The sequence below is a fragment of the Staurois parvus genome, unplaced genomic scaffold (genome assembly GCF_062004578.1).
Source record: "Staurois parvus isolate SC_StPar_1 unplaced genomic scaffold, SC_StPar_1.0 ptg000191l, whole genome shotgun sequence".
In the NCBI taxonomy this organism is placed as follows: Eukaryota; Metazoa; Chordata; class Amphibia; order Anura; family Ranidae; genus Staurois; species Staurois parvus.
The window spans coordinates 3,434,906-3,459,555 of NW_028317987.1; the positions used below are offsets into that span (position 1 = coordinate 3,434,906).

The 24,650-nt window shown below is 47.2% G+C and overlaps 2 protein-coding genes across 2 annotated transcripts in view; one reads left to right on the forward strand and one right to left on the reverse strand.

The window, feature by feature from the left end:
* The window catches only part of LOC149461882 (uncharacterized), a 154,411-nt gene extending 139,366 nt beyond the window's left edge, over nucleotides 1-15,045 (reverse strand). Inside the window, exon 1 of the mRNA XM_089677730.1 lies at nucleotides 14,691-15,045. Coding sequence (XP_089533856.1) covers nucleotides 14,691-15,045 — 355 coding nt within the window. The remainder of the gene's footprint in view (nucleotides 1-14,690) is intronic.
* Nucleotides 15,046-15,739: 694 nt separating this feature from the next.
* LOC149461883 (uncharacterized) lies at nucleotides 15,740-21,914 on the forward strand. Its single transcript, XM_089677731.1, has 3 exons — nucleotides 15,740-15,751; nucleotides 21,454-21,660; nucleotides 21,759-21,914. The coding sequence occupies exons 1-3, from the start codon at nucleotides 15,740-15,742 to the stop codon at nucleotides 21,912-21,914; spliced, it is 375 nt and encodes a 124-aa protein (XP_089533857.1).
* Nucleotides 21,915-24,650: the final 2,736 nt, after the last annotated feature.

Below are 24,650 nucleotides of genomic sequence, written 5' to 3' on the forward strand. Positions count from 1 at the left end.
CTCCTGCCCTCCTCCACTCTTTTCACGCCCGCTTTCCCCAGAAGCCTTATGTTGAGCCACGGAGGGGGAGGGGTCCTTGAGGAGGAGGTACTATCAAGGTCCTACCTTTCCTCAGGGTTTGTGCTGCTCCGTGTGCTGGCATCCATCTTAGGTGTCTGCAAAGCATTGTGGGATCCTTAATGCTTTCAGGCCTCTGTGGCTCCTCCTCCAGGAGGTGGTGGCTTATCACATTTAAGCCTGATGTCTGCAGCTGCTCATTGCATTCGTGTCCTGTTTGTTGCATTGCAACAAGCTCCTGTTAGTTTCTCATTGCTCTCCTGGATACCGACTCGGTTTTGGCAAGACTCCTTCCTGGCTTCTGACCCCGGCTCTGGCGATCATCCTTCCTGGCTTCTGACCCCGGCTCTGGCGATCATCCTTCCTGGCTTCTGAACCCCGGCTCTGGCGATCATCCTTCCTGGCTTCTGACCCCGGCTCTGGCGACCATTTTTCCTGGCTACTGTCCTACCCAGTCATCTGCTGTTGCTGTTGGACTTGCATAGACTATGTCTTGTTTTTGTACAATAAACCTACCTTTAATTGCACCTCGTGTGTCTGGCTCCTCGCTCCCTGACAAAAACCCCATCCTCCTCCCGGCTTCTGAAACCCTCAAAGGGCAAGGAGACGCCGGCGCCAAGGGGTTAAGCTTTAATGGAGCAACTTCCTCTGCTACCTCTGTCTCCAGAAAACCTAAAAATGATCCATCATTACTAGAACCAATATGATTTCCCAACTTATTATTAGTATAATTTATTTCTGAGAAGACTAAACAAAAGTCATTGTTTAAGTGGTTTGCTACATTCAGGTCTCCCTCAACACATAGTAGGTGTTGTGCCCAGTTTTAATTTTAGTGATCTCATCGTATTTTTTCTATCACTAATGTAGCTATAAAATGTTTTATCTCCTTTCTTCATAGATTTAGCAATTTCCTCCTCTTTCTGTGCTTTGGCAGCGCTGATAATGTGTTTGGCCTCCTTTTGTACATTTTTATACTCTTCTCTGTCACCTCCACCTCCTGTTTCCTTGAATCTCCTATATGATGATTTCTTTTCCTTTACTATCCTACTTCTCTCTTTAGTGAACCATATTGGTTGTCTCTTCTGTTTATTCTTACTAACTTGCCTGACATATAATCTAGTTGCCTCCAGGATGGTAGACTCTAACAGAGCCCACTGATTACTTACTCCGGTCCTTTTACTCCAACCTTTCAACTCATTTTTTAGAAATTCACCCAATTCACCAAAATTTGTCTTTTTGGAATCTAAATCTTTTGTTTTTGTATATGATTTTTCAGTTCTTATTTTAATATCAAACCAAAGACATTGGTGATCATTAGAACCCAAATTTTCTCCCACCTCAACATTAGACAGTCGATCCCCATTTGTCAGTACTAGGTCTAGAATATGATCACCTTGGGTTGGACTTTTTACTGTTTTAGAGAAGCACCATTCAGTGCTTCCATTACATCCCTGTAATGCTTGTAATAGCAGTTTGAGATTTCCAGTTAATGTCAGGCGTGGTGACGTCACCCATAATAAAAACCTCCCCCTTCATTGCCATTTGAGTTATCTCATCAATCAAGAAGTCCTCCTAATCTTCAGTCTGTCCTGGGGGTCTGTATATGACACCAATTCTAAGGGAAGATCCCTCTCTGGTTGGAAGGCAGACCCAGAAGGTTTCCAGTATTTCATTTGTTGTTTGAATTAATGTTCTCCATATGCTATTTCTGACATATATGACAACTCCACCTCCCCTCCCCCCTACTCTGTCTTTCCTGTATAGTGTATAGCCTGGTATAGTTCCCAGTCATCTGAATCCTTGAACCATGTCTCTGTAATTACAAGAAGGTACAAGTGGTCCCTAGACATAAGAGCTGTCAGCTCACAAAGCTTGTTGCCTAAACTTCGAGCAACTCTGTCCTGAACAACACCAACCTCACACTTGTTTCAGCCTGCTGGAGACAGAAATGATCCTCAACAATGACATCTCTGCCCCCATTTCTCAGTTTAAATGCATGTCCAAAAACCTCCTAAATTCCATAGTAAGGAGCTGAGCGCCCTTGTGTGAGGGATGCAGACCATCTCTATTGTACAGCTCAATGTCAGACCACCTGATGGCATCAGGACTAACAGAACCAAAACCTTCAGCTTTGCACCAATCCTTTCACCAAACATTGGACTCTGCTATACCAAGTACTTCCTCTTGTTGTCCATTATGGACAGGTAAGACCTCTTTGTATCACACAGAACTGTACAGGAGTCATGAAGAAATCTACCGACAATGACACAAGAAGGAGATCTCATCGTATGACCACAAGATCCTCGAGAATCCAGAATCCCATCACCATCCCCCTACCTCCATCCCTGATCCCTACAAGACAGAAGACACAGAAGATTCTAGAAGTCACCAAGAAGATGATGGAGCTGCTGACAGGAGAGGTGAGCGGTGCCGGGAATTCTGGGACATTCTCCAGTAACAGACAAGGGATGTGTCTGGATGGTGACTGTATCATTGTGTGTGTCAGGTTCCTATAAGGTGTCAGGGTGTCACTGTCTATTTCTCCATGGAGGAGTGGGAGTATTTAGAAGGACACAAGGATCTCTACAAGGACGTCATGATGGACAATCAGCCGCCCCTCACATCACCAGGTAAGAGGAGACTTTATTGTAAAGGAGAGAGCAGTACGGAGGATCCACCTAGATACCCCATCATCTGATAAACACATAGAAACAATGGATTCAGTCTCAGGAGACAGGAGGCAGCAGTGTGAGACCTCTGCAGCTTGTCTCATGTGAACATCTAGGCCACCACTGATTGCTGAATACCAATATTATGAGTCCTGACCCTTACACTATATAATTTATATTGTACATTACATCCTCCTGACCCCTGCACTATATACTTTATGTTGTACATTACATCCTCCTGACCCCTGCACTATATACTCTGTTGTAGATTCCATGGTTCTGACTTCTGCTCTCCCCCCCTCCCCCCACTGCTATATATACACATAATATGGATTATCACATGCAGCGCTATAAAAAGTAAAAAGTAACATATACAGTAATATGTGATGGACTACTAGTGCTTAGTAGTGATTTATAGGTGTCCACATAGTATAATGCAATAGTCCCAATAAACTGTGCAGGACGTGATGAACTCCGTGCTGTGAAGTGTTTAATACTATGCACTCACCAGAAAGCGCATAATATGCGCATTTGAGTTGTCAGACCACTCCTGGTCCCAGAAAAGTTGAACCTGTATGGCTCATCTGGCAAGCTGTCACTCTGTCACTCCTTTGATAACGTGCTCGTCCGCACGAAACGCGTCAGGGTGGAGCCTAGCCGGTGACGTCACGCCGTTCCGTACCTCGTGGAGGCCGGCGGCCATCTTTGAATCTGGGAAATTCTGTGAGTGACCTGTGTTTACATTATCTTCAATAAAGAACCTTTGTTGGAACATACTACACTATCAGTATTTTTTGGGGTGGGCTTTCTGGTCAAGCCCCCCCTCTCTTAAGGTGGATACTTCATATGAGTGCCCTGGTTAAGGAACCTGGATTAGCCCTATAAGGGTTTCTGGATGTCGGGAATCCCCCTGCTGGCCAAGGAGTGAAAGAGTGACAGCTTGCCAGATGATCCATACAGGTTCAACTTTTCTGGGACCAGGAGTGGTCTGACAACTCAAATGCGCATATTATGCGCTTTCTGGTGAGTGCATAGTATTAAACACTTCACAGCACGGAGTTCATCACGTCCTGCACAGTTTATTGGGACTATTGCATTATACTATGTGGACACCTATAAATCACTACTAAGCACTAGTAGTCCATCACATATTACTGTATATGTTACTTTTTACTTTTTATAGCGCTGCATGTGATATTGTCTTAGTGTGAAGGTTTGAGGTTTGTGCCTTTTATGCCAGCTGCTTGTTATACATCTCCAAGCGCTCGTTAATTATTCTTTTTTCTGTTCTTTGACATAATATGGATTCTCTTTTGTTACACCCATTTCCTCCCAGCTGGACATTTTATATCGGATGATGTGATTGGAGCACAGACGTTTACATGGTGATAATAATGTGATAACATGCTCCAACTTTGGACCCTAAAACAGAAAGTGATAATGAGGGAGGAGTCAATACCCCAATGATGGTGGTCTTCAGGATCAGTCCAGTCTTCATCTTGGTTGTTCTCCCCCCATCCTCACTCTCTGACCTCTGGTGGGGCTCAGCCCCGCTGTTCTTCATGACTAAATCATGGACTAAATAAGGAAGTGCAGTACTTCTTGTGTTGGGAAGATGGCGATGAGTGATAGAGCGGGTGGGGACCCTCATCCTATAATCCCCTCATCACTGTCCCTCCTATAAAAGACAGTTCTGGTAGTTTCCTCACTCTCTGACTAAGGTCCATGAATAAAGAAATGACCTGGTAGGAGATCAGAGGAGCCATTTCCTAGTTCCCTTGAGGGTGGACTTGTAAGCTCCTCAGAGACCAAGCTGCCTGATGTGGGCGGAGTCCTGGTTTGGGGGAACCAATCAGCTCCTGTCTAGTAACCCTCTTTGTCTTTGCATTTTAGTCCATGGCCGGGAGATGAGGAAAACCTCCGAGGATTGTCTCACTTTGTCTCCAGACTGGAAAGTAGAAGATGAGGACATCACACAGTATAGTCCAGGAGAAAACCCGGCTCCCTCCAATGTCCATCCGGCACCACCCAGTGTAGATGGACCATCGGATTCCTCGTATCCTGAGGAACCTCAGACAGTGCGGGACCGGGCCGGCCTTCCAACAGGGAAGATATTCTCCTGTACTGAGTGCGGGAAGGGATTTCATTTTAAATGCCATCTTAATGTGCATAAAAGAACTCACACGGGAGAGAAGCCATATTCCTGTCCTGAGTGCGGGAAATGTTTTTCACAGAAGTCCAGTCTATACACACATCAGAGATCTCACACGGGGGAGAAACCGCATTCCTGTTCTGAGTGCGGGAAATTTTTTTCACAGAAGTCCACTCTTTACACACATCAAAGATCTCACACAGGGGAGAAGCCGTATTCCTGTCATGAGTGTGGGAAATTTTTTTCAGATAGGTCTATTCTTTACACACATCAGAGATCTCATACAGGAGAGAAACCGTATTCCTGTCCTGAGTGCGGGAAATGTTTTTCACAGAAGACCAATCTTTACACACATCAGAGATCTCACACAGGGGAGAAACCATATTCCTGTTCTGAGTGTGGGAAATTTTTCTCATTGAAATCCCATTTTCACAAGCATCAGAGATATCACACGGGGGAAAAGCTGTATTCCTGTTCTGAGTGTGAGAAATGTTTCTCAGAGAAGTCCAGTCTTTACAGACATCAGAGATCTCACACGGGGGAGAAGCCATATTCCTGTCTTGAGTGCAGTAAATGTTTTTCCGTGAAGTCCAATCTTTACAAACATCAGATGTCTCATACAGGGGAGAAGCCATATTCCTGTCCTGAGTGCGGGAAATGTTTTTCACAGAAGTCCAATCTTTACAGCCATCAGAGATTTCACACGGGGGAAAAGTTGCATTCCTGTCCTGAGTGTGGGAAATGTTTTTCACAGAAGTCCCATCTTTACACACATCAGAGATCTCACACGGGGGAGAAGCCGTATTCCTGTCCTGAGTGCGGGAAATGTTTTTCACAGAAGTCCCATCTTTACACACATCAGAGATCTCACACGGGGGAGAAGCCGTATTCCTGTCCTAAGTGCGGGAAATGTTTTTCAGTGAAGTCGCATCTTTCCAGACATCAGACATCTCACACATGGGAGAAGCCATATTCCTGTCCTGAGTGAGGGAAATATTCCTCACTGAAGTCCTGTCTTCCTGTACATCAGGGGTCCCACACAACCCTGGAGGTGTATTAGTGCCTTGAGTGTGGGAAATGTCTTCTAGATGAATGTTGCTGGACATCCCAGCTCTCATGTGGGGAAGAAGCACACCCTGATATACACCTCAGATATACTCCATGGCTGATCTTCATCATGGAAGAAACAGTTGATAAGGAGATCTGAGGTCCCCAAAGACATGGATGAAGTGTGGGACCGGGTTGGCCATTGATAGCAGGAGAAGAATAAAAATAGAGTCCTGCCCTGGGATTGGCTGAGTACATTTTGTGGTGGGAGATTTCACAAGCACTTGGAGGTCTATTATAATACTTTGTGGACAAATGTTCCAAGCACTCATTAGGCCCACAGTTGTAGGTGAGGACAATACTTGCATGGTGGGGGATCACTGAAGAGGTGGGTGGTAATAAAATGTCCCAATTCTAGAAGAGTGACTGATGGTGTACACATGGAAGCAATGGAATTGTGTGTATACCGGGAATGAAGGAGTGATTGGTGAATGCACATATTGGGACTTTCCCGTGTCTTTCTCCATACATGTTTCTTGTATGTTTCCCGTGATACAAATGTCTGTGTATATGATCGGCACATGATGGTCTGTCTATGACAAACGTTTTATTGATCTGATCATTTCCATGGTGATTGTGGACACATTGTGATTGGTTGATGGGGGATGGAAAGAACAGAGAGCAGGAAGTAGAGCGCCATCCTTTCTCCCTTTCTCTATTCCTAGTTCAGATTTGTAGCAGAAATCCCCAACATGTAGCAATACACGGACAATTGATATCAGACAATGAGGCAGAGGAAGGCCAATCATGAAGCTGGGGGTGGTGCAGCATAGACTGGAACAGGGTCCTCCAGGAGTGCAGCTCACACTGCGGGCAGAACTCCTCCTACTGGGACATTCAGGCTTCACACAGCTACAGCTGCACTCCCGGGACTGCCACGCCTGGACTGTATATGGGGCGGGTGTGGAGGGATGAGGAGCAGGGATTGGCTAATGGAAAGTGGGAGCATCTCTGAGTTACTGATGGATATACAGTATATGGAGATCAAGGAGAGTTCATCTTCTGCCGGCTATAGATGGGGCCCTTCAACAGTTGGAGTATAGGGGATGATAATGACTGGGTCAAATCTGCAGAGAAGATGGGGTAATGGGATCTCCTTGGGTGAAGTGGGGTTGAGGTGTCTGCTAGCAGTGTCCACGTGTGAGAAGTAGATGAGAAGTGGGGGAGGGTAGAGGTGTCTGCTAGCGGTGTCCACGTGTGAGAAGTAGAGCAGAAGTGGGGGAGGGTAGAGGTGTCTGCTAGCAGTGTCCACGTGTGAGAAGTAGATGAGAAGTGGGGGAGGGTAAAGGTGTCTCTAGCGGTGTCCACGTGTGAGAAGTAGAGCGGAAGTAGGGGAGGGTAGAGGTGTCTGCTAGCAGTGTCCACGTGTGATAAGTAGATGGGAAGTGGGGGAGGGTAAAGGTGTCTGCTAGCTGTGTCCACATATGAGAAGTAGAGCGGAAGTGGGGGAGGGTAGAGGTGTCTGCTAGCAGTGTCCACGTGTGAGAAGTAGAGCAGAAGTGGGGGAGGGTAGAGGTGTCTGCTAGCGGTGTCCACATGTGATGAGTAGATGGGAAGTGGGGGAGGGTAAAGTTGTCTGCTAGCGGTGTCCACGTGTGATAAATAGATGGGAAGTGGGGAAGGGTAGAGGCGTCTGCTAGCTGTTTCCACGTGTGCGAAGTACTTTATCCACTTCAATCCATTCCTCTACTACTCCGGCATGGAGACGTAACCAAACTATACACAGCTCTCTCACAATTTCTCTGGAGGGGTCGCCGTCCACGCATAGCTTTGCAAAACCTCTATGTCCGGAGGAGCGAGGAGGGATCGGGCATTCCCAACATTCACATACCGGAGGAGCGAAGGGGGATCGGGCCTTCCCAACATTCACATACCGGAGGAGCGAGGGGGGATCGGGCCTTCCCAACATTCACATACCGGAGGAGCGAGGGGGGATCGGGCCTTCCCAACATTCACATACCGGAGGAGCGAGGAGGGATCGGGCCTTCCCAACATTCACATACCGGAGGAGCGAGGGGGGATTGGGCCTTCCCAACATTCACATACTGGAGGAGCGAGGGGAGATCGGGCCTTCCCAACATTCACATATATAACCTTGCATGTCTCTTACACATCAGTCTGCACTGGCTATCCAAGTCGTCCATTTACTCCACCAGCTACAATCTGACATGGTAACCCGCACAATGTAGCTGCTATTTTACATGCAATATAAACCAGCTTCCAACTCCCCTAAAAAACAATCCTCTTTTACATGACACTTTTGTGGCCTGGAGAGAAATCAGACGCAAATTGGGAAAGTCCCCATGGGTTTCCCTCTACCTCCCTATTCATGGTAATCCATCTTTCCCTCATCCACAACAATACGCGGCCTACGCTAATGGCACACCCAGGACCTTACACTTGTTCCACAATCTTTGACTCTTCCTCCGGTAAACCTCCACCAATCCTGCGGACATTAGGGACCCTGGACTTGCCCTCACACCATTTTATATATGCAATGCAAGTAATAAACTTTGTTAAATCACTAGCTCCTGACAAGCCTTCTCTTTTTCAAACCACATTGGTTGACACTCTGTTGAGCAGAGGCAGGTTCAAGACTTCAGATATTTACTCCCCACTTAACCTTTGCTTTACTAAACCTTTAGAGTCTACATCTGTGACCTCATGGGTCAAGGACTTCCAGGACTTACTGTGGAACACATGTTGGCAGGCTTCAACACCACCTGTGCCTATGTTACGAACGAGTTCTGTCAGGAACAGCAACTGAAAATTATGCATCGGGCCTACATGCCTCGCTCTTCCTCCAAGTCCGCATCGAACACGTCTCAATGTCCTCTCTGCCTCTGTAACCTACCAAATCTTAAACACAGATTTTGGACTTGCCATCCTATCTCCACATTTTGGGATCAAGCGCTATCTTTCATCCAATTTGTGACAGGAGTTAAACTCCCTGAATCTCCAATACATCTACTATTCGGCAATTTGGACTCTACCCTTTTCATGCTTCACAGGGGCCTCAACTCACTTCCTCAACAAAACAAGTCTTGGATGTCTACTTGCCTCCTGATGGCAAGACGTGCCATCCTGAAAAAATGGGTAGATGGTACACCACCAACCATATCTGACGTCAAAAAGGATCTCATCCGCCTCCTCCACACAGACAAACTTGATCTTTTCTCATCCTGTCCAAACAAATCGGACTCTTTCGCATGAAAATGGCAAATATACGTATCAAGAACATTCTATCTGAACAAAGAAGCCTTCTGGAAAATGCTATGGCAGATCCTGCCCCCACCTACACCGCCCTCCAGAACACTGTCTCCACTTCTGACTAAAACGTATGGATAATGTATTTATTAAGGCATTAGTGGTCCTGAGATCCCTCTGCTCCACGGAGGTCAACCCATCTAAATCCAACTTGTCATATGAGCATGAGGCCATGATGTTCTTAGGATCCACCCCCTCCCTCCCCTTCAAGGGGTCGCTGAACAACGTGATACTTAGATGCTCCACTAGAGGTTCCGGCTATACTTCTATGTCTATTTATCCCTCTCTAATCCCACACATCAGAGATCAGGGGATTCCTTTTTATTCCCTTTCTAGCTCCCTTTTCTTTCTGCCCTTCCCCCCTTCTTTCCACCCCCCTCCCTCCCTACCCCCTTCCTTCCAACCCCTCCCTCCCTTCTCCGCCCCTCCCCCTTCTTAAGCCCTCTGCTGTATTCCTATTCCTTTGTCTTTCTTTTATGTCCCTTTTGTACATTTGTAGGATGTATTGTAGGATGTATAGATGTTGATGTGATCCCCGGTCTCCTCACTCCAACACACATTGGAGAGCAGAACCCAGCAATGCTCTATGTACATCATCTGCAATGTCTATCCCGTCATTAATGTCACCTGTTCTCCCTGTTTGTAACACCCAAATGACGATGTTTTCTTTTTTTTTTTATTGACAAAAAACCTAATAAATATTTCTTGAAAAAAAAACAAGTTCACAATGATGGTAAAAATTACTGTAGGCCCAAAATATCTATCACACTAGTAAAAAAAATACAATTCCAGTATCTATCCCGCCATTTGTAGACGCTGAAACTTTCACAGAAACCGATTCATTTACATGGATTGGGGTTTTATTTTTAGCAAAGACACGGAGCAGAATACATTCTGGACGAAATTTATGACGAAATTTTAATTTTAATTTTTTTTTTGCTGGACAAGATTAACCCCTTGCCTTCCAAAGGATTTTCCCCCCTTCCTGACCACGCCTCTTTTTGATATTCAGAGCTGCACTAATTCCACTGATAATTGCGCGGTCATGCAATGCTTCACCCAAACAATATTTACATCCTTTTTTCACACAAATAGAGCTTTCTTTTGGTGGTGTTTCATCACCTGTGCGCTTTTTATTTTTCGCGCTACAATCAAAAAAATACCGAACATTTTGAAGAAAAACCAAATTGTTTACTTTCGGCTATAAAAAATATATAGTAAACTCAAAGTTAGTCATAAATTTAGGCCAAAATGTATTCTGCTCCATGTTTTTGGTGAAAAATCCCAATAAGTGTATATTGATTGCTTTGTGTGATAGTTATATCTACAAACTATGGGATAGATAATGGAATTTACACCATTTTTTGCTATACAGCGCTGCACTAGTGTTACTGACAATTGCGCGGTCATGCAATACAGTAAATAAATGAAATTTACGTCCTTTTGAGCTTTCTTTCCGTGGTATTTGATCACCTGTGCAATATTTATTTTTGGTGCTATAAACAAAAAACATTTTGAAAAAAAAAGTTTTGAAAAAAAAAACATTTTCTCATTTCTGTCATAAAAATATTAAAAAATACTAAAATATTCTGCTACATATCTTTGGTTAAAAATATTCCCAATAATTGTATATTGATTGCTTTGTGTGAAAGTTATAGTGTCTACAAACTATGGGAGAGATAATGGAATTTACAGCTTTTACATTCTGACTGCCATCACATTTCCTGAGGTGCTAAACTACCAGGATAGTACAAACACCCCCAAATACCAGGATAGTACAAACACCCTCAAATACCAGGACAGTACAAACACCCTCAAATACCAGGACAGTACAAACACCCTCAAATACCAGGATAGTACAAACACCCCCAAATACCAGGATAGTACAAACACCCTCAAATACCAGGATAGTACAAACACCCCCAAATACCAGGATAGTACAAACACCCCCAAATACCAGGATAGTACAAACACCCCCAAATGACCCCTTTTCAGAAAGTAGACACCCTAAGCTATCTGCTGAGAGGCATATTGAGTCCATGGAAGATTTTTTTTATTTCCACAAGTTTCTGGAAAATTACAAAAATGTTTTTTTACACAAAGTTGTCATGTAAATTATATATTTGTCACATAAGCCATGGGTATATGTAGAATTACACCCCAAAATACATTCTGCTACTTCTACCGAGTATGGGGATACCATATGTGTGAGACATTTTGGGAGCCTAGCCACATACAGGAGCCTGAAATCCAATGACCACTTTGAAAGCCTGAAGGTGCGTAACTTCCTCATTTCACTTCCTCACTACCTATCACAGTTTCGGAGGCCCTGACATGCCAGGATAGCGCCAAACCCCCCCAAATGACCCCTTTCTTGAAAGTAGACACCCCAGGGAATTTAAAAAGAGGCATGGGGAGTATTTTGCAGATCTCATTTTTTCTCAAAAGGTTTTGAAATATAAAAAAAAATAGAAACATTTCTTTTGTTTTTTTTCTTCAATCTTCAAAAACTTATGGCAGCAAATGAGATCTACACTACCAGATGCTTCTCGGGGCTGCAGTTCCTCTGAGCTCCACAAGGTGGGGATCTCACTTCTACCCAGACAGGAAGTCTCTATGGAAGACAGATAAGAAGTGATGTCAGGTACAGACAGGAAGTGATGTCAGGTACAGACAGGAAGTGATGTCAGGTACAGGCAGGAAGTGACCTGAAATAAAGACAAAGTTCCGTGTGGCACAAAGAAAAAGAGACATCGGTGGAAGTAGCAGCAGAGGAGGTAATAAGATGGTATTTCCTATTTACACCCAGTAACCCCCCATCATGTCCATCCTCTTCCTCCATAGTCATGTCCATCCTCTTCCTCCATAGTCACATCCGTCCTCTTGCTCCATAGTCATGTCCGTCCTCTTCCTCCACAGTCATTGTGATTAGAGATGAGCGAATCGAACCAGGCGAACCGGAATTCGAGTCGAATTTCAGGAAATATTCGATTTGCGTCGAATCCGAAATTTTGCCTACTTCGGGTGCGCGAATCGAATATTTCCCGATCAGCCGGCAAAAGTGTCCCTGCAGTGAGCTCCGCTATTTCTGACAGTTCTCTGACAGAAGGAACACATGTAAAGCGGTTGAAACATTGTATCTATTAGTTTCCATTTAGGATACAGATGTTTCAACCGCTGTACATGTGAAGAAGCTGTCAGAGAACTGTCAGAAATAGAGGAACTCTGCACATACACTTTTTGCCGGTTTGGAATTCTTATTTTCATCCTACTTCTTCTTCTTCTTCTACTTCTTCATCCTCATCCTCAGAAGAAGAAGAAGAGGATGAGGATGAAGAAGAAGAAGAAGAAGTAGGATGAAAATAAGAATAATTCCAAGCCGGCAAAAAGTGTATGTGCAGAGCTCCTCTAAGTGTATCTGCAGAATAGAGGAACTCTGCACATACACTTTTTGCCGGAAACCGCTGTATGGAGGGAATGTCCCAGAACTGTCAGAAATAGACTATTTATGACAGTTCTGGGACATTCCTTCCATACAGCGGTTGAAACATTGTATCTATTTTTTTCCATAAATGACATTCTGCAGATACACTTAGAGGAACTCTGCAGATACACTTTTTGCCGGCTTGGAATTATTCTTATTTTCATCCTACTTCTTCTTCTTCTTCATCCTCATCCTCTTCTTCTTCTTATGAGGATGAGGATGAAGAAGAAGAAGTAGGATGAAAATAAGATTAATTCCAAGCCGGCAAAAAGTGTATCTGCAGAGCTCCTCTAAGTGTATCTGCAGAATGTCATTTATGGAAACAAATAGATACAATGTTTCAACCGCTGTATGGAGTGAGTGTCCCAGAACTGTTAGAAATAGTCTATTTCTGACAGTTCTATGACATTCTGTAAGGGACCACCAGGCGGTACCACTAGCACTCCACTGGCCAGGCGTCCCCAGCGCACGGTATCTAAGCCCCAGGGTACGTGTTCACCAGAGCCCCTGATGGTGGGGATGGACTTGAAGTACCCCGAGACCAGGTCGTGGCTACTGAGCACGCCCGTCAGTGGTAGCGGTATTCGCCAGGGGCTCCCGCAGGGAAGAGCCTGATGTGAGGAGGTCGGGTGATCCCGTCGGGATGGATGGATGGCTGAGCAAGTGCGGGGTCAAACGGGCCGGGTCGGTAACAGTGGGGACGGAGCAGTACAAGGCAGCGGGCAGAGAGTAGTCGGGTCACACGCCAGGTCAGCAACGGAAGGTCAGATCCAAACAGGGGCATTCAGGAGAGAGGTCAGGCAAAGCAAGGGTCTGGGCAGGAGAAGGCAACAAGGTCAGGTATAATCCGGGTCAATAACTTACTAGAACAGGTTCGCAGATACAGGATACAAGGGAAGACCAGAAGGCACTGAATGACAGCTCAGGGCCGTTTAAATATCCCGCCCTGCGCTGCCATTGGTGCCACGCGCGCGCCCGCGGTCCCCACTGCGCATGCGCGAACTCCCTCGCCGCGGACGGCCAGGTCTCAGTGCCCGCATTCTGACACGGAGCGGTGCACTGCGCCTGCGCCGAGCCCGTCGCAGCGGGGATTCCTGACATTGCCCCCCCCCTACGGGCAACCTCTGGGTGCCCACCCGATCTCTCCACCACGGGTGATCACGAAGGAACCTCCGGACAAGTCGGGGTGCATGGACATTACGGGCTGGTTCCCATGAATTATCCTCAGGGCCATAGCCCTTCCATTTAATAAAAAATTGGGTCTGACCCCCCCTCCTTCGGCACTTCAGGATTGATTCCACCTCAAATTCTTCTTCACCTTCGACCGTTATGGCCTCCGGAGGTCGAGATTCTCGTTCTGGGAAGGCATCGGGGATTACTGGTTTCAGCAAGGACACATGGAAGACCGGGTGTATCTTGAGTGTGTCAGGGAGGACAAGTTCGTATGCCACCTCATTGACCGCCCGCTTTATGCAAAAGGGGCCTATGAACTTTGGTCCTAATTTCTTTGATGGACATAGCATTTTCAAGTTTGTTGTTGCCAACCACACTTTATCCCCGGGCTGCAGCACCAGGTCCCCTCTTCGTCTTTTGTTAAACGCCTTCTTGTAGTCCTCCTGGGCCCGAGCAATAGCCTCCTGTAGTATCTTATTGTTGGAGGAGAAGAAAGCTAGCGTGTCCTGTGTCGCCGGAACTGGGCATTCAGGGACCAAGTCAGGGAGAAAGACAGGGTGAAATCCGTAGTTTGAAAAAAACGGTGATTGCCCTGTTGCGGAATGGTTGGCGTTGTTGTACGCGAACTCCGCCAGGGGTAGGAGTGGTAGCCAATTATCCTGTAGGAAGGATGTGTAGCAACGCAGGTACTGTTCTAGGGTCTGGTTGGTCCTCTCGGTCTGTCCATTGGTCTGGGGGTGGAACGCAGAGGAGAGGGATAATTTGATATCCAAGGCCTTACACAGTGCCCTCCAAAATTTAGACGTGAATTGGACCCCTCGATCCGAGACGATGTCCTCCAGAATTCCATGTAGTCTTATAACTTCCTGGATAAAAATTCGCGCAGTCTCGGCTGCTGACGGAGTCTTCTTTAACGGTAAAAAGTGAGCCATTTTCGATAACCGATCAATGACTACGAGGATCGCGGTGTGGTCTTGAGACGGGGGGAGCTCGACTATAAAGTCCATTGCGATCCTTTGCCAAGGTCGCTCGGGGATCGGCAAGGGCCGCAGCAGCCCCCAGGCCTTGTTCCTCGATGGCTTGTTCTTCTGACAGATGGTGCAAGATTTTACGTAGAGCCTGCAATCCTTGGCCATGTTTGGCCACCAAAAGGAACGTTGGAGAAGTTCCAGGGTCTTCGCTGGGCCAAAGTGTCCCGCCATTGGATGGTCATGACACTGCCCCAAGACAAGGGTTCGGACCTCTTCGGGTACCATGATCAATCCTTCCTTCCAGAGGAGTCCCCCCTTATTTTGGAGGGGTACCCCAGCTGGGGTCACTGTGGTCGTGGATGCATCCATTAGTTTGGACCGAAGGTCAGTTTGGAGAGCCAAGAAATTCCCTGAGGACAGAATAGTATCAGGTACCGGTTCTTCTTTGGAGTCTTCGAACATGCGTGATAGCGCATCGGGTTTTGTATTTTTGGACCCTGGCCTGTAAGTGATATGGAATATGAATCTGGAGAAAAACAGTGCCCATCTTGCCTGCCGCGGACGTAACCGTTTGGCAGTCCTCAGGTACTCGAGGTTTTTATGATCAGTGAGGATCAAGATGGGGTGTGAGGCCCCTTCCAGCAAGTACCTCCATTCTTCCAGTGCCGTTTTGATGGCTAACAACTCCCGATCACCAATATCGTAGTTCTTCTCGGCTGGGGTGAGCTTCCTCGAGAAGAACGCTATGGGGTGGAGTAATTCTTTGGTGCCTTTTCTCTGGGACAGGATGGAACCCACCGCATTCTCAGATGCGTCTACCTCCAGTACGTAGGGCAGGGAAGCGTCTGGATGGCCCAAAATGGGTGCCGTGGTAAATAGTTTTTTCAAGGCCTCAAAGGCTTCCTGAGCCTCCGGCGTCCATCTGAAGCGGGTTCCAAGTTTGGTTAGCTGAGTTATGGGGGAGACCAGACCCGAGAAGTTCCTAATGAATTTCCGATAGAAATTCGCAAAGCCTATAAAGCGCTGGATGCCCTTTTTGTCTGTGGGCACAGGCCAATCCAAAATTGCAGAGACCTTCTGAGGGTCCATTGCGATTCCCGTGGTGGAGATAATCAACCCCAGAAACGCGATGCTGGACTGCTCGAAACTGCACTTCTCTGCTTTGGCGTATAACCCATGCTGGCGCAATCGACCCAAAACCTTTGTCACGTGTATTCTGTGATCCTCCAGAGAGGATGAGAAGATCAGTATATCGTCTAGGTAAACTATTACAAAAACGTCAAGGTAATCCCGGAAAATGTCGTTTACAAAATGTTGGAATGTGGCTGGGGCATTGCACAGTCCAAATGGCATTACCAGATATTCGAAATGCCCAAACCGGGTACGAAATGCTGTCTTCCACTCATCCCCTTCCCTTATGCGAACCAAGTTGTAGGCCCCCCTGAGATCTAGTTTAGTAAATATTGTCGCAGCCTTCAGGCTCTGAAATAATTCGGGTACCAATGGCAGAGGGTAACGATTTTTAATCGTGACTCTGTTCAGTTCACGATAGTCAATGCAGGGTCGCAGAGATTTGTCTTTTTTCTCTACAAAGAAGATCCCCGCTCCGGCTGGTGAAGTAGAGGCACGGATGAACCCCTTCTGGAGACTGTCCTCTATGTATTCCTTCAGGGCCCCCAATTCTAGCTCAGACAGGGGAAAAATCCGTCCAAAAGGGATCTCGGAGCCGGGCAACAGATCAATTGGACAGTCATACGGGCGGTGGGGGGGCAAGGTGTCTGCCCCCCGTTTACTGAATACATCTAAGAATTCGTGGTATGCTGCGGGAATAACCTGTTTCAGGTCGGAGTCTCCCTCGGAGCACAGGAGGACCTGGGGGGCTGCAGAGCCCGCAGTGTGACAGTGTTCCTGACAATACAGGGACGGGAACAAGATAGACCCGGTTTCCCAGTCAATTTGGGGGTTATGGGCCCGCAACCAAGGGAGTCCCAAAATGACTGGAAAAAGAGGTGACGCAATGGCATCTAGGCGGAGGAATTCCTGATGCTGGTTAGCAATGGTAGTGGCGATAGGGGGAGTTTCCTGGTTAACTACTCCTGACTTTATCTGGGAGCCATCTGCCAGAAATATGGTAAAGCCCCGTTTTCTGGGCTGGAGGGGAATCCCCTGCTGATGAGCAAAATCTAAATCCAGGAAACAACTGCATGCCCCTGAATCAACTATGGCCGTCACCTCCACGGTCCTTTCTGGAAGCTGAAAGGAGAGGGGCACCACTAAGTATTGGGACGGACTGACCTTGCCAATAGCCAGAGAAGAAAAAGAGGTGCACTTACTCATTTTCTGAGGGCAGGATCGTACCATATGATCGGCTTCACCGCAGTAGAAGCAGAGGTTCAGAGAGCGTCTCCGCTGGCGTTCTTCTGGCGATAATTTAGGCCGAGCCAGGCCTAGTTGCATTGGTTCCTGCGCATCTCCTGGAAGTGGGTTCTGGATCTTTGTTCTGGTTTGTTGGCTGGGGCCTGGAATTGGACCCCATGCATTTCCGTGACCCTGACCGGACCTCTCCAACCTGCGTTCCCGCAGTCTACGGTCTATTTGAATCGTCAGGGCTATTAGGTCTTCTAGTGACTCGGGAACCCCCACTCGGGCCAGCTCATCCTTCAAGGGCTCTGACAGACCCATACGGAACTGGTGTCGCAACGCGAACTCGTTCCAGCGTGTGTCCCCCATCCAACACCTAAATTCAGAGGCGTATTCTTCTGCCGCCCGGCGGCCCTGTCGAAGCGTGGATAACATTGCTTCAGCAGAGGCTGCCCGCTGTGGATCATCATAAAGGATGGCCATAGCTTCAAAAAAACCGCTGACCGTTCCCAGGTGAGGGTCATGGTTTGCCCTTAACCGATGGGCCCAATCTTGGGGTTCACCCTGCAATAGTGAAATTAAAAATCCCACTTTCACTGATTCCGTTAGGAAGGTGCGGGGTTGCAATTCAAAAAACAGGAGGCAGGAATCCCGAAAAGACCTGAAGCGTGTTCGGTCCCCGTGAAAACGCTCAGGCAGTGGTACTCGGGGTTCAACCCTCGGTAGAGGAGCAGAGGCCCCTGAAGCTGGCCCCAGAGCTTCTTCTACCGGGGGAGCGGAAACAGGGGCCTGTGGAGCAGGGCCAGATGCAGAGCGGGTCTGGAAACGGTTTTCCAGGTGCGTGCATTTGTCCTGCAAGGTTGCCACAGCCTGTGTCAGGGCTGATAGGTGCCTGCAAATATCTCCCAGCGGGGCTGACCCTCCTCCAGGCTCAGTCATGGCCTTCTGGTACTGTAAGGGACCACCAGGCGGTACCACTAGCACTCCACTGGCCAGGCGTCCCCAGCGCACGGTATCTAAGCCCCAGGGTACGTGTTCACCAGAGCCCCTGATGGTGGGGATGGACTTGAAGTACCCCGAGACCAGGTCGTGGCTACTGAGCACGCCCGTCAGTGGTAGCGGTATTCGCCAGGGGCTCCCGCAGGGAAGAGCCTGATGTGAGGAGGTCGGGTGATCCCGTCGGGATGGATGGATGGATGGCTGAGCAAGTGCGGGGTCAAACGGGCCGGGTCGGTAACAGTGGGGACGGAGCAGTACAAGGCAGCGGGCAGAGAGTAGTCGGGTCACACGCCAGGTCAGCAACGGAAGGTCAGATCCAAACAGGGGCATTCAGGAGAGAGGTCAGGCAAAGCAAGGGTCTGGGCAGGAGAAGGCAACAAGGTCAGGTATAATCCGGGTCAATAACTTACTAGAACAGGTTCGCAGATACAGGATACAAGGAAAGACCAGAAGGCACTGAATGACAGCTCAGGGCCATTTAAATATCCCGCCCTGCGCTGCCATTGGTGCCACGCGCGCGCCCGCGGTCCCCACTGCGCATGCGCGAACTCCCTCGCCGCGGACGGCCAGGTCTCAGTGCCCGCATTCTGACACGGAGCGGTGCACTGCGCCTGCGCCGAGCCCGTCGCAGCGGGGATTCCTGACAGTTTGTGTCCGGAGTCGTCTATCCAGACAGGATGGGATTTCATTTTCATTATCATTTTTTGAGGCGTTTGACCCAAGACCATTGTGAAGGAGTTGGAGATGATTGGTCACTTATTCAGCCAATCATTATCCTCCTGTGTGTGCTGTGGCTGCATTAGATGGTTGGTGTACCCTGCTTCTAGTTTGTACAGCCCTACTACCATTATGTCCTGCAGAAACTGCTCTCCCCCTACTATCTGCTTGTGCAGCAACTGCTCTCCCCTTACTATATCCCTGTGCAGCAACTGCTCTCCCCCTACTATCTCCCCGTGCAGCAACTGCTCTCCCCCTACTATCTCCCTGTGCAGCAACTGCTCTCCCCCTACTATCTCCCCGTGCAGCAACTGCTCTCCCCCTACTATCTCCCCGTGCAGCAAGTGCTCTCCCCCTACTATCTCCCCGTGCAGCAACTGCTCTCCCCCTACTATCTCCCTGTGCAGCAAGTGCTCTCCCCCTACTATCTCCCCGTGCAGTAACTTAACTCCCCCCGCTGTCTCCCCATGCAGCAACTGCTCTCCTCCTCATCTCCCTATGCAGCAACTGAACTCCCCCCTACTATCTCCCCATATAATAACTGAATTCCCTCTACTATCTCCCCATGAAGTGACTGCTCTCCTCCTACTATCTCCCCATGCAGCAACTGCTCTTCCCCACTATCTCCCCGTGCAGCAACTGTTCTCCTACTATCTCCCCATGCAGCAACTGATCTCCCCCTATTATCTCCCTGTGCAGCAACTGCTCTCTTCCTACTATCTCCCCACTATGTCCCCGTGCAGCAACTGCACTCTTCATACTATCTCCCCATGCAGCAACTGAACTCCCCCTATGATCTCCCCATGCAGTAACTGAACTCCCCCCACTGTCTCCCCTTGCAGCAACTGCTCTCCTCCTCTTATCTCCCCATTCAGCAACTGCTCTCCCCCCACTATCTCCCCATACAGCAACTGCTCTCCCCCCGCTATCTACCCGTGCAGTAACTGCTCTCCTCCTAATATCTCCCTGTGCAGCAACTGCTCTCTTCCTACTATCTCCCCGTGCAGCAACTTCACTCTGCCTACTATCTCCCTGTGCAGCAAATACTCTCCCCCCACTATATCCCTGTGTGGCAGCTGCTGTCCCCCCACTGTCTCCCTGTGCAGCAAATCCACCTCTCACATGAGGTATCTCTGTCTTTGTAGTATTTTGATGGAGGTGGAAAGCCTGGCTTTTATTCATATTATGGTGATGGAGATGTTTAGGGTTTTTATTTCTCACTGTTTACTGTATGGCGATGGCAGGCTGCATCAACATGTATATGCTGCACACCCATTGGTTATAGTTATTTGTTATTCCCTCTAGTGTTCTCTAGAATTGTTACATCATATCTATTATTACAAAGATGTGTTATTTCTTGAGCTCCTCAGCTCCAACTATTGACCCCAATGAGGTGTTTCACTACTGCATATAATAAAATAACATTTATTAGGAGGAGGAAAAATTGTTTATACAGATTTTCTGGATGAATGATCATGAAAATGTTTTTTATAGTTAGATCTTCTAAGAAACCCAATCTTCTTCTAACACCCATCGGGGGCATTCTTACTTTTTACCACTTCTATTCCCCTCCTAATATTGTACAACCAATACAGTCCAGATAATTCTCTGCTAACCGTCTACAGAGACACCCACATGACCCCACCAATGAAAATGGAGGAGGACCAGAGTCACATGACTGAGAAGATACTAAACCTCACCCTGGAGATCATCTACCTGCTGACCGGAGAGGTGAGGAGGATTCTGGGAGGTCACATGACATCACTCTTATCTCTATTAATAAAACACAGACCTGACCGGAGAGGTGAGGAGGATTCTGGGATTCTAACATGATATTCCTATTGGTTCCTCAATACAGAGATTTCCTCTTCTGAAGTCAGGTGATCATATGACCATCACAGTGCCTCCATGTGACTCCCTAAACCCTGAGAGACACAACATGCAGAAGATTCTAGAAGTCACCAAGAAGATGATGGAGCTGCTGACAGGAGAGGTGAGCGGTGCCGGGAATTCTGGGACATTCTCCAGTAACAGACAAGGGATGTGTCTGGATGGTGACTGTATCATTGTGTGTGTCAGGTTCCTATAAGGTGTCAGGGTGTCACTGTCTATTTCTCCATGGAGGAGTGGGAGTATTTAGAAGGACACAAGGATCTCTACAAGGACGTCATGATGGACAATCAGCCGCCCCTCACATCACCGGGTAAGAGGAGACTTTATTGTAAAGGAGAGAGCAGTACGGAGGATCCACCTAGATCCCCCATCATCTGATAAACACATAGAAACAATGGATTCAGTCAGTGTGTGTGTTTCCTACAGATGGATCCAGTCATGGGAACCCACCAGAGAGATGTCCCCGTCCTCTGTATTCCTGGGATTCCACACAGGAAGGTCACACCATCCCTCACCATCATCAGGTAGATGATGACAATTATTGGTAGTTGTGATTTATACACAGCATGTTTGTTACAATGAATGTTTTATTATATCTTTCAGAGTGGAATCCTCGGGGATGAGAATATTGATGTTAAAGAAGAGTATAAAGAGGAGGATGAGGAGTATGGAGTGATGGAGGAGTTTTCAGAAGGACACAAGGATATGATGGAGCCACCTAATACCAGGAACCCACCAGAGAGATGTCCCCGTCCTCTGTATTCCCGGGATTCCACACAGGAAGGTCACACCATCCCTCACTGTTACAAGGTTGGTGGGGTGGAGAGCATGGACTTGGGACAATATATGGAATTTTTATGTGAGCTTATATTTTACAGGTGACCTCTTCTCTCATTTTCTTGGTTTAGAGTGAAGATCTGCTAGACATCAAAGTTGAGGTTAAAGAAGAAGAAGAAGAAGAGGCGTATGTGAGGGATGATCAGCAGTCTATGGAGGAGGATGGAATAACGGGGACATTTATAGAGGAGGACACTCCTACAGAGATCAGCACAGGTGGGTCATGAACACTAAATCCATTCCTCCACCCATACTGCTCACTGATTGGTCCAGAGTAGGGCGGGGACTGGGTGATATCAGCCTGTAATCCCCTGGTCACTTTCCTGAGCTGTGTTCCCCGTCCTGTATTCCTGGATTTCTCTCGGATAATCTTCCTTCTCTGTGCTGCAGACACAATTTATGTATCTAGACTGGATTTATGGAGGTTCTGGGGTTCAGCTGCCAGCATAATTCTGATTCATGAGTGTTACTTGACATAGACACCTGGGACATGTGATTTGGGTACTCTTCCCCATGCACGGGTCTAGTAAGATCTCTGAAAGAACATTTCTCCCAGGGTTCCTTGCTCTTTTATCTGCTGGCTGTGCCGGGTGGAGGGATATGTCTGTAGTGTCTCAGCCCCAAGTCGCTGAGTGCAGTCTCAGGAGATGGGAGGCAGCGGTGTGGGATCTCTGCAACTTGTCTACAGTAAACATTTAAGCTTCTAAAGATAACTGAATACCTATATTATGAGTCCTGACCGTTATACTGTATATTTTATATTGTACATTCCATAGTCCTGACCCCTGCACTATATACTCTATGTTGTACATTACATCCTCCTGACCCCTGCACTATATACTCTGTTGTACATTACATACTCCTGACCCCTGCACTATATACACTCTATGTTGTACATTACATACTCCTGACCCCTGCACTATATACTCTATGTTGTACATTACATACTCCTGACCCCTGCACTATATACTCTATGTTGTACATTACATACTCCTGACCCCTGCACTATATACTCTATGTTGTACATTACATACTCCTGACCCCTGCACTATATACTCTATGTTGTACATTACATACTCCTGACCCCTGCACTATATACTCTATGTTGTACATTACATACTCCTGAGCCCTGCACTATATACTCTGTTGTGCATTACATACTTCTGACCCCTGCACTATATACTCTATGTTGTGCATTACATACTCCTGTCCCCTGCACTATATACTCTATGTTGTACATTACATACTCCTGACCCCTGCACTATATACTCTATGTTGTACATTACATACTCCTGACCCCTGCACTAGATACTCTATGTTGTACATTACATACTCCTGACCCCTGCACTATATACTCCATGTTGTACATTACATTCTCCTGACCCCTGCACTATATACTCTATGTTGTACATTCCATACTCCTGACCCCTGCACTATATACTCTATGTTGTACATTACATACTCCTGACCCCTGCACTATATACTCTATGTTGTACATTACATACTCCTGACCCTTGCACTATATACTCTATGTTGTACATTACATACTCCTGACCCCTGCACTATATACTCTATGTTGTACATTCCATACTCCTGACTTCTGCTGTCCCCCTCCCCCCACTGTTATATATACACATAATATGGATTCTCCTTTGTTCCCCCCATTTCCTCCCAGCTGGACATTTTAAATCAGATGATGTGATTGGAGCACAGACTTTTACATGGTGATAATAATGTGATAACATCCTCCAACTTTGGACCCTTAAACAGAAAGTGATAATGAGGGAGGAGTCAATACCCCAATGATGGTGGTCTTCAGGATCAGTCCAGTCTTCATCTTGGTTGTTCTCCCCCATCCTCACTCTCTGACCTCTGGTGGGGCTCAGCCTCGCTGTTCTTCATGACTAAATCATGGAGTAAATAAGAAAGTGCAGTACTTCTTGTGTTGGGAAGATGGCGATGAGTGATAGAGGGGGTGGGGACCCTCGTCCTATAATCCCCTCATCACTGTCCCTCCTATAAAAGACCGTTCTGGTTGTTTCCTCACTCTCTGACTAAGGTCCATGAATAAAGAAATGACCTGGTAGGAGATCAGAGGAGCCATTTCCTAGTTCCCTTGAGGGTGGAATTGTAAGCTCCTCAAAGACCAAGCTGCCTGATGTGGGCGGAGTCCTGGTTTGGGGGAACCAATCAGCTCCTGTCTAGTAATCCTCTTTGTCTTTGTATTTTAGTCCATGGCCGGGAGATGAGGAAAACCTCCGAGGATTGTCTCACTTTGTCTCCAGACTGGAAAGTAGAAGATGAGGACATCACACAGTATAGTCCAGGAGAAAACCCGGCTCCCTCCAATGTCCATCCGGCACCACCCAGTGTAGATGGACCATCGGATTCCTCGGATCCTGAGGAACCTCAGACTGTGCGGGACCGGGCCGGCCTTCCAACAGGGAAGAGATTCTACTGTATTGAGTGCGGGAAGAGGTTCTGTTCTACATACCATCTTAATGTGCATAAAAGATCTCACACGGGGGAGAAGCCGTATTCCTGTCCTGACTGCGGGAAATGTTTTTCACAGAAGTCCCATCTTTACACACATCAGAGATCTCACACTGGGGAGAAGCCGTATTCCTGTCTTGAGTGCGGGAAAAAATTTTCACAGAAGTCCCATATTTACATACATCAAAGATCTCACACGGGGGAGAAGCCATATTCTTGTCCTGAGTGTGGGAAAAGTTTTTCAGATAAATCCAGTCTTTACAGACATCAGAGATCTCACACGGGAGAGAAGCCGTATTCCTGTCCCGAGTGCGGGAAATGTTTTTTACAGAAGTCCAATCTTTCCAGCCATCAGAGATCTCATGCGAGGGAAGAAGCCACTTCCCTATCCTTAGTGAGGGAAATGTTCCTCACTGAAGTCCTGTCTTCCTGTACATCAGGGGTCCCACACAACCCTGGATGTGTATTAG

Bases quoted from the DNA above. Each gene is read 5' to 3' on its own strand.
- LOC149461883 (XM_089677731.1), top strand. The intron at 21,661-21,758 runs GTTGGTGGGGTG...TTCTTGGTTTAG, and splicing joins CCATCCCTCACTGTTACAAG to AGTGAAGATCTGCTAGACAT.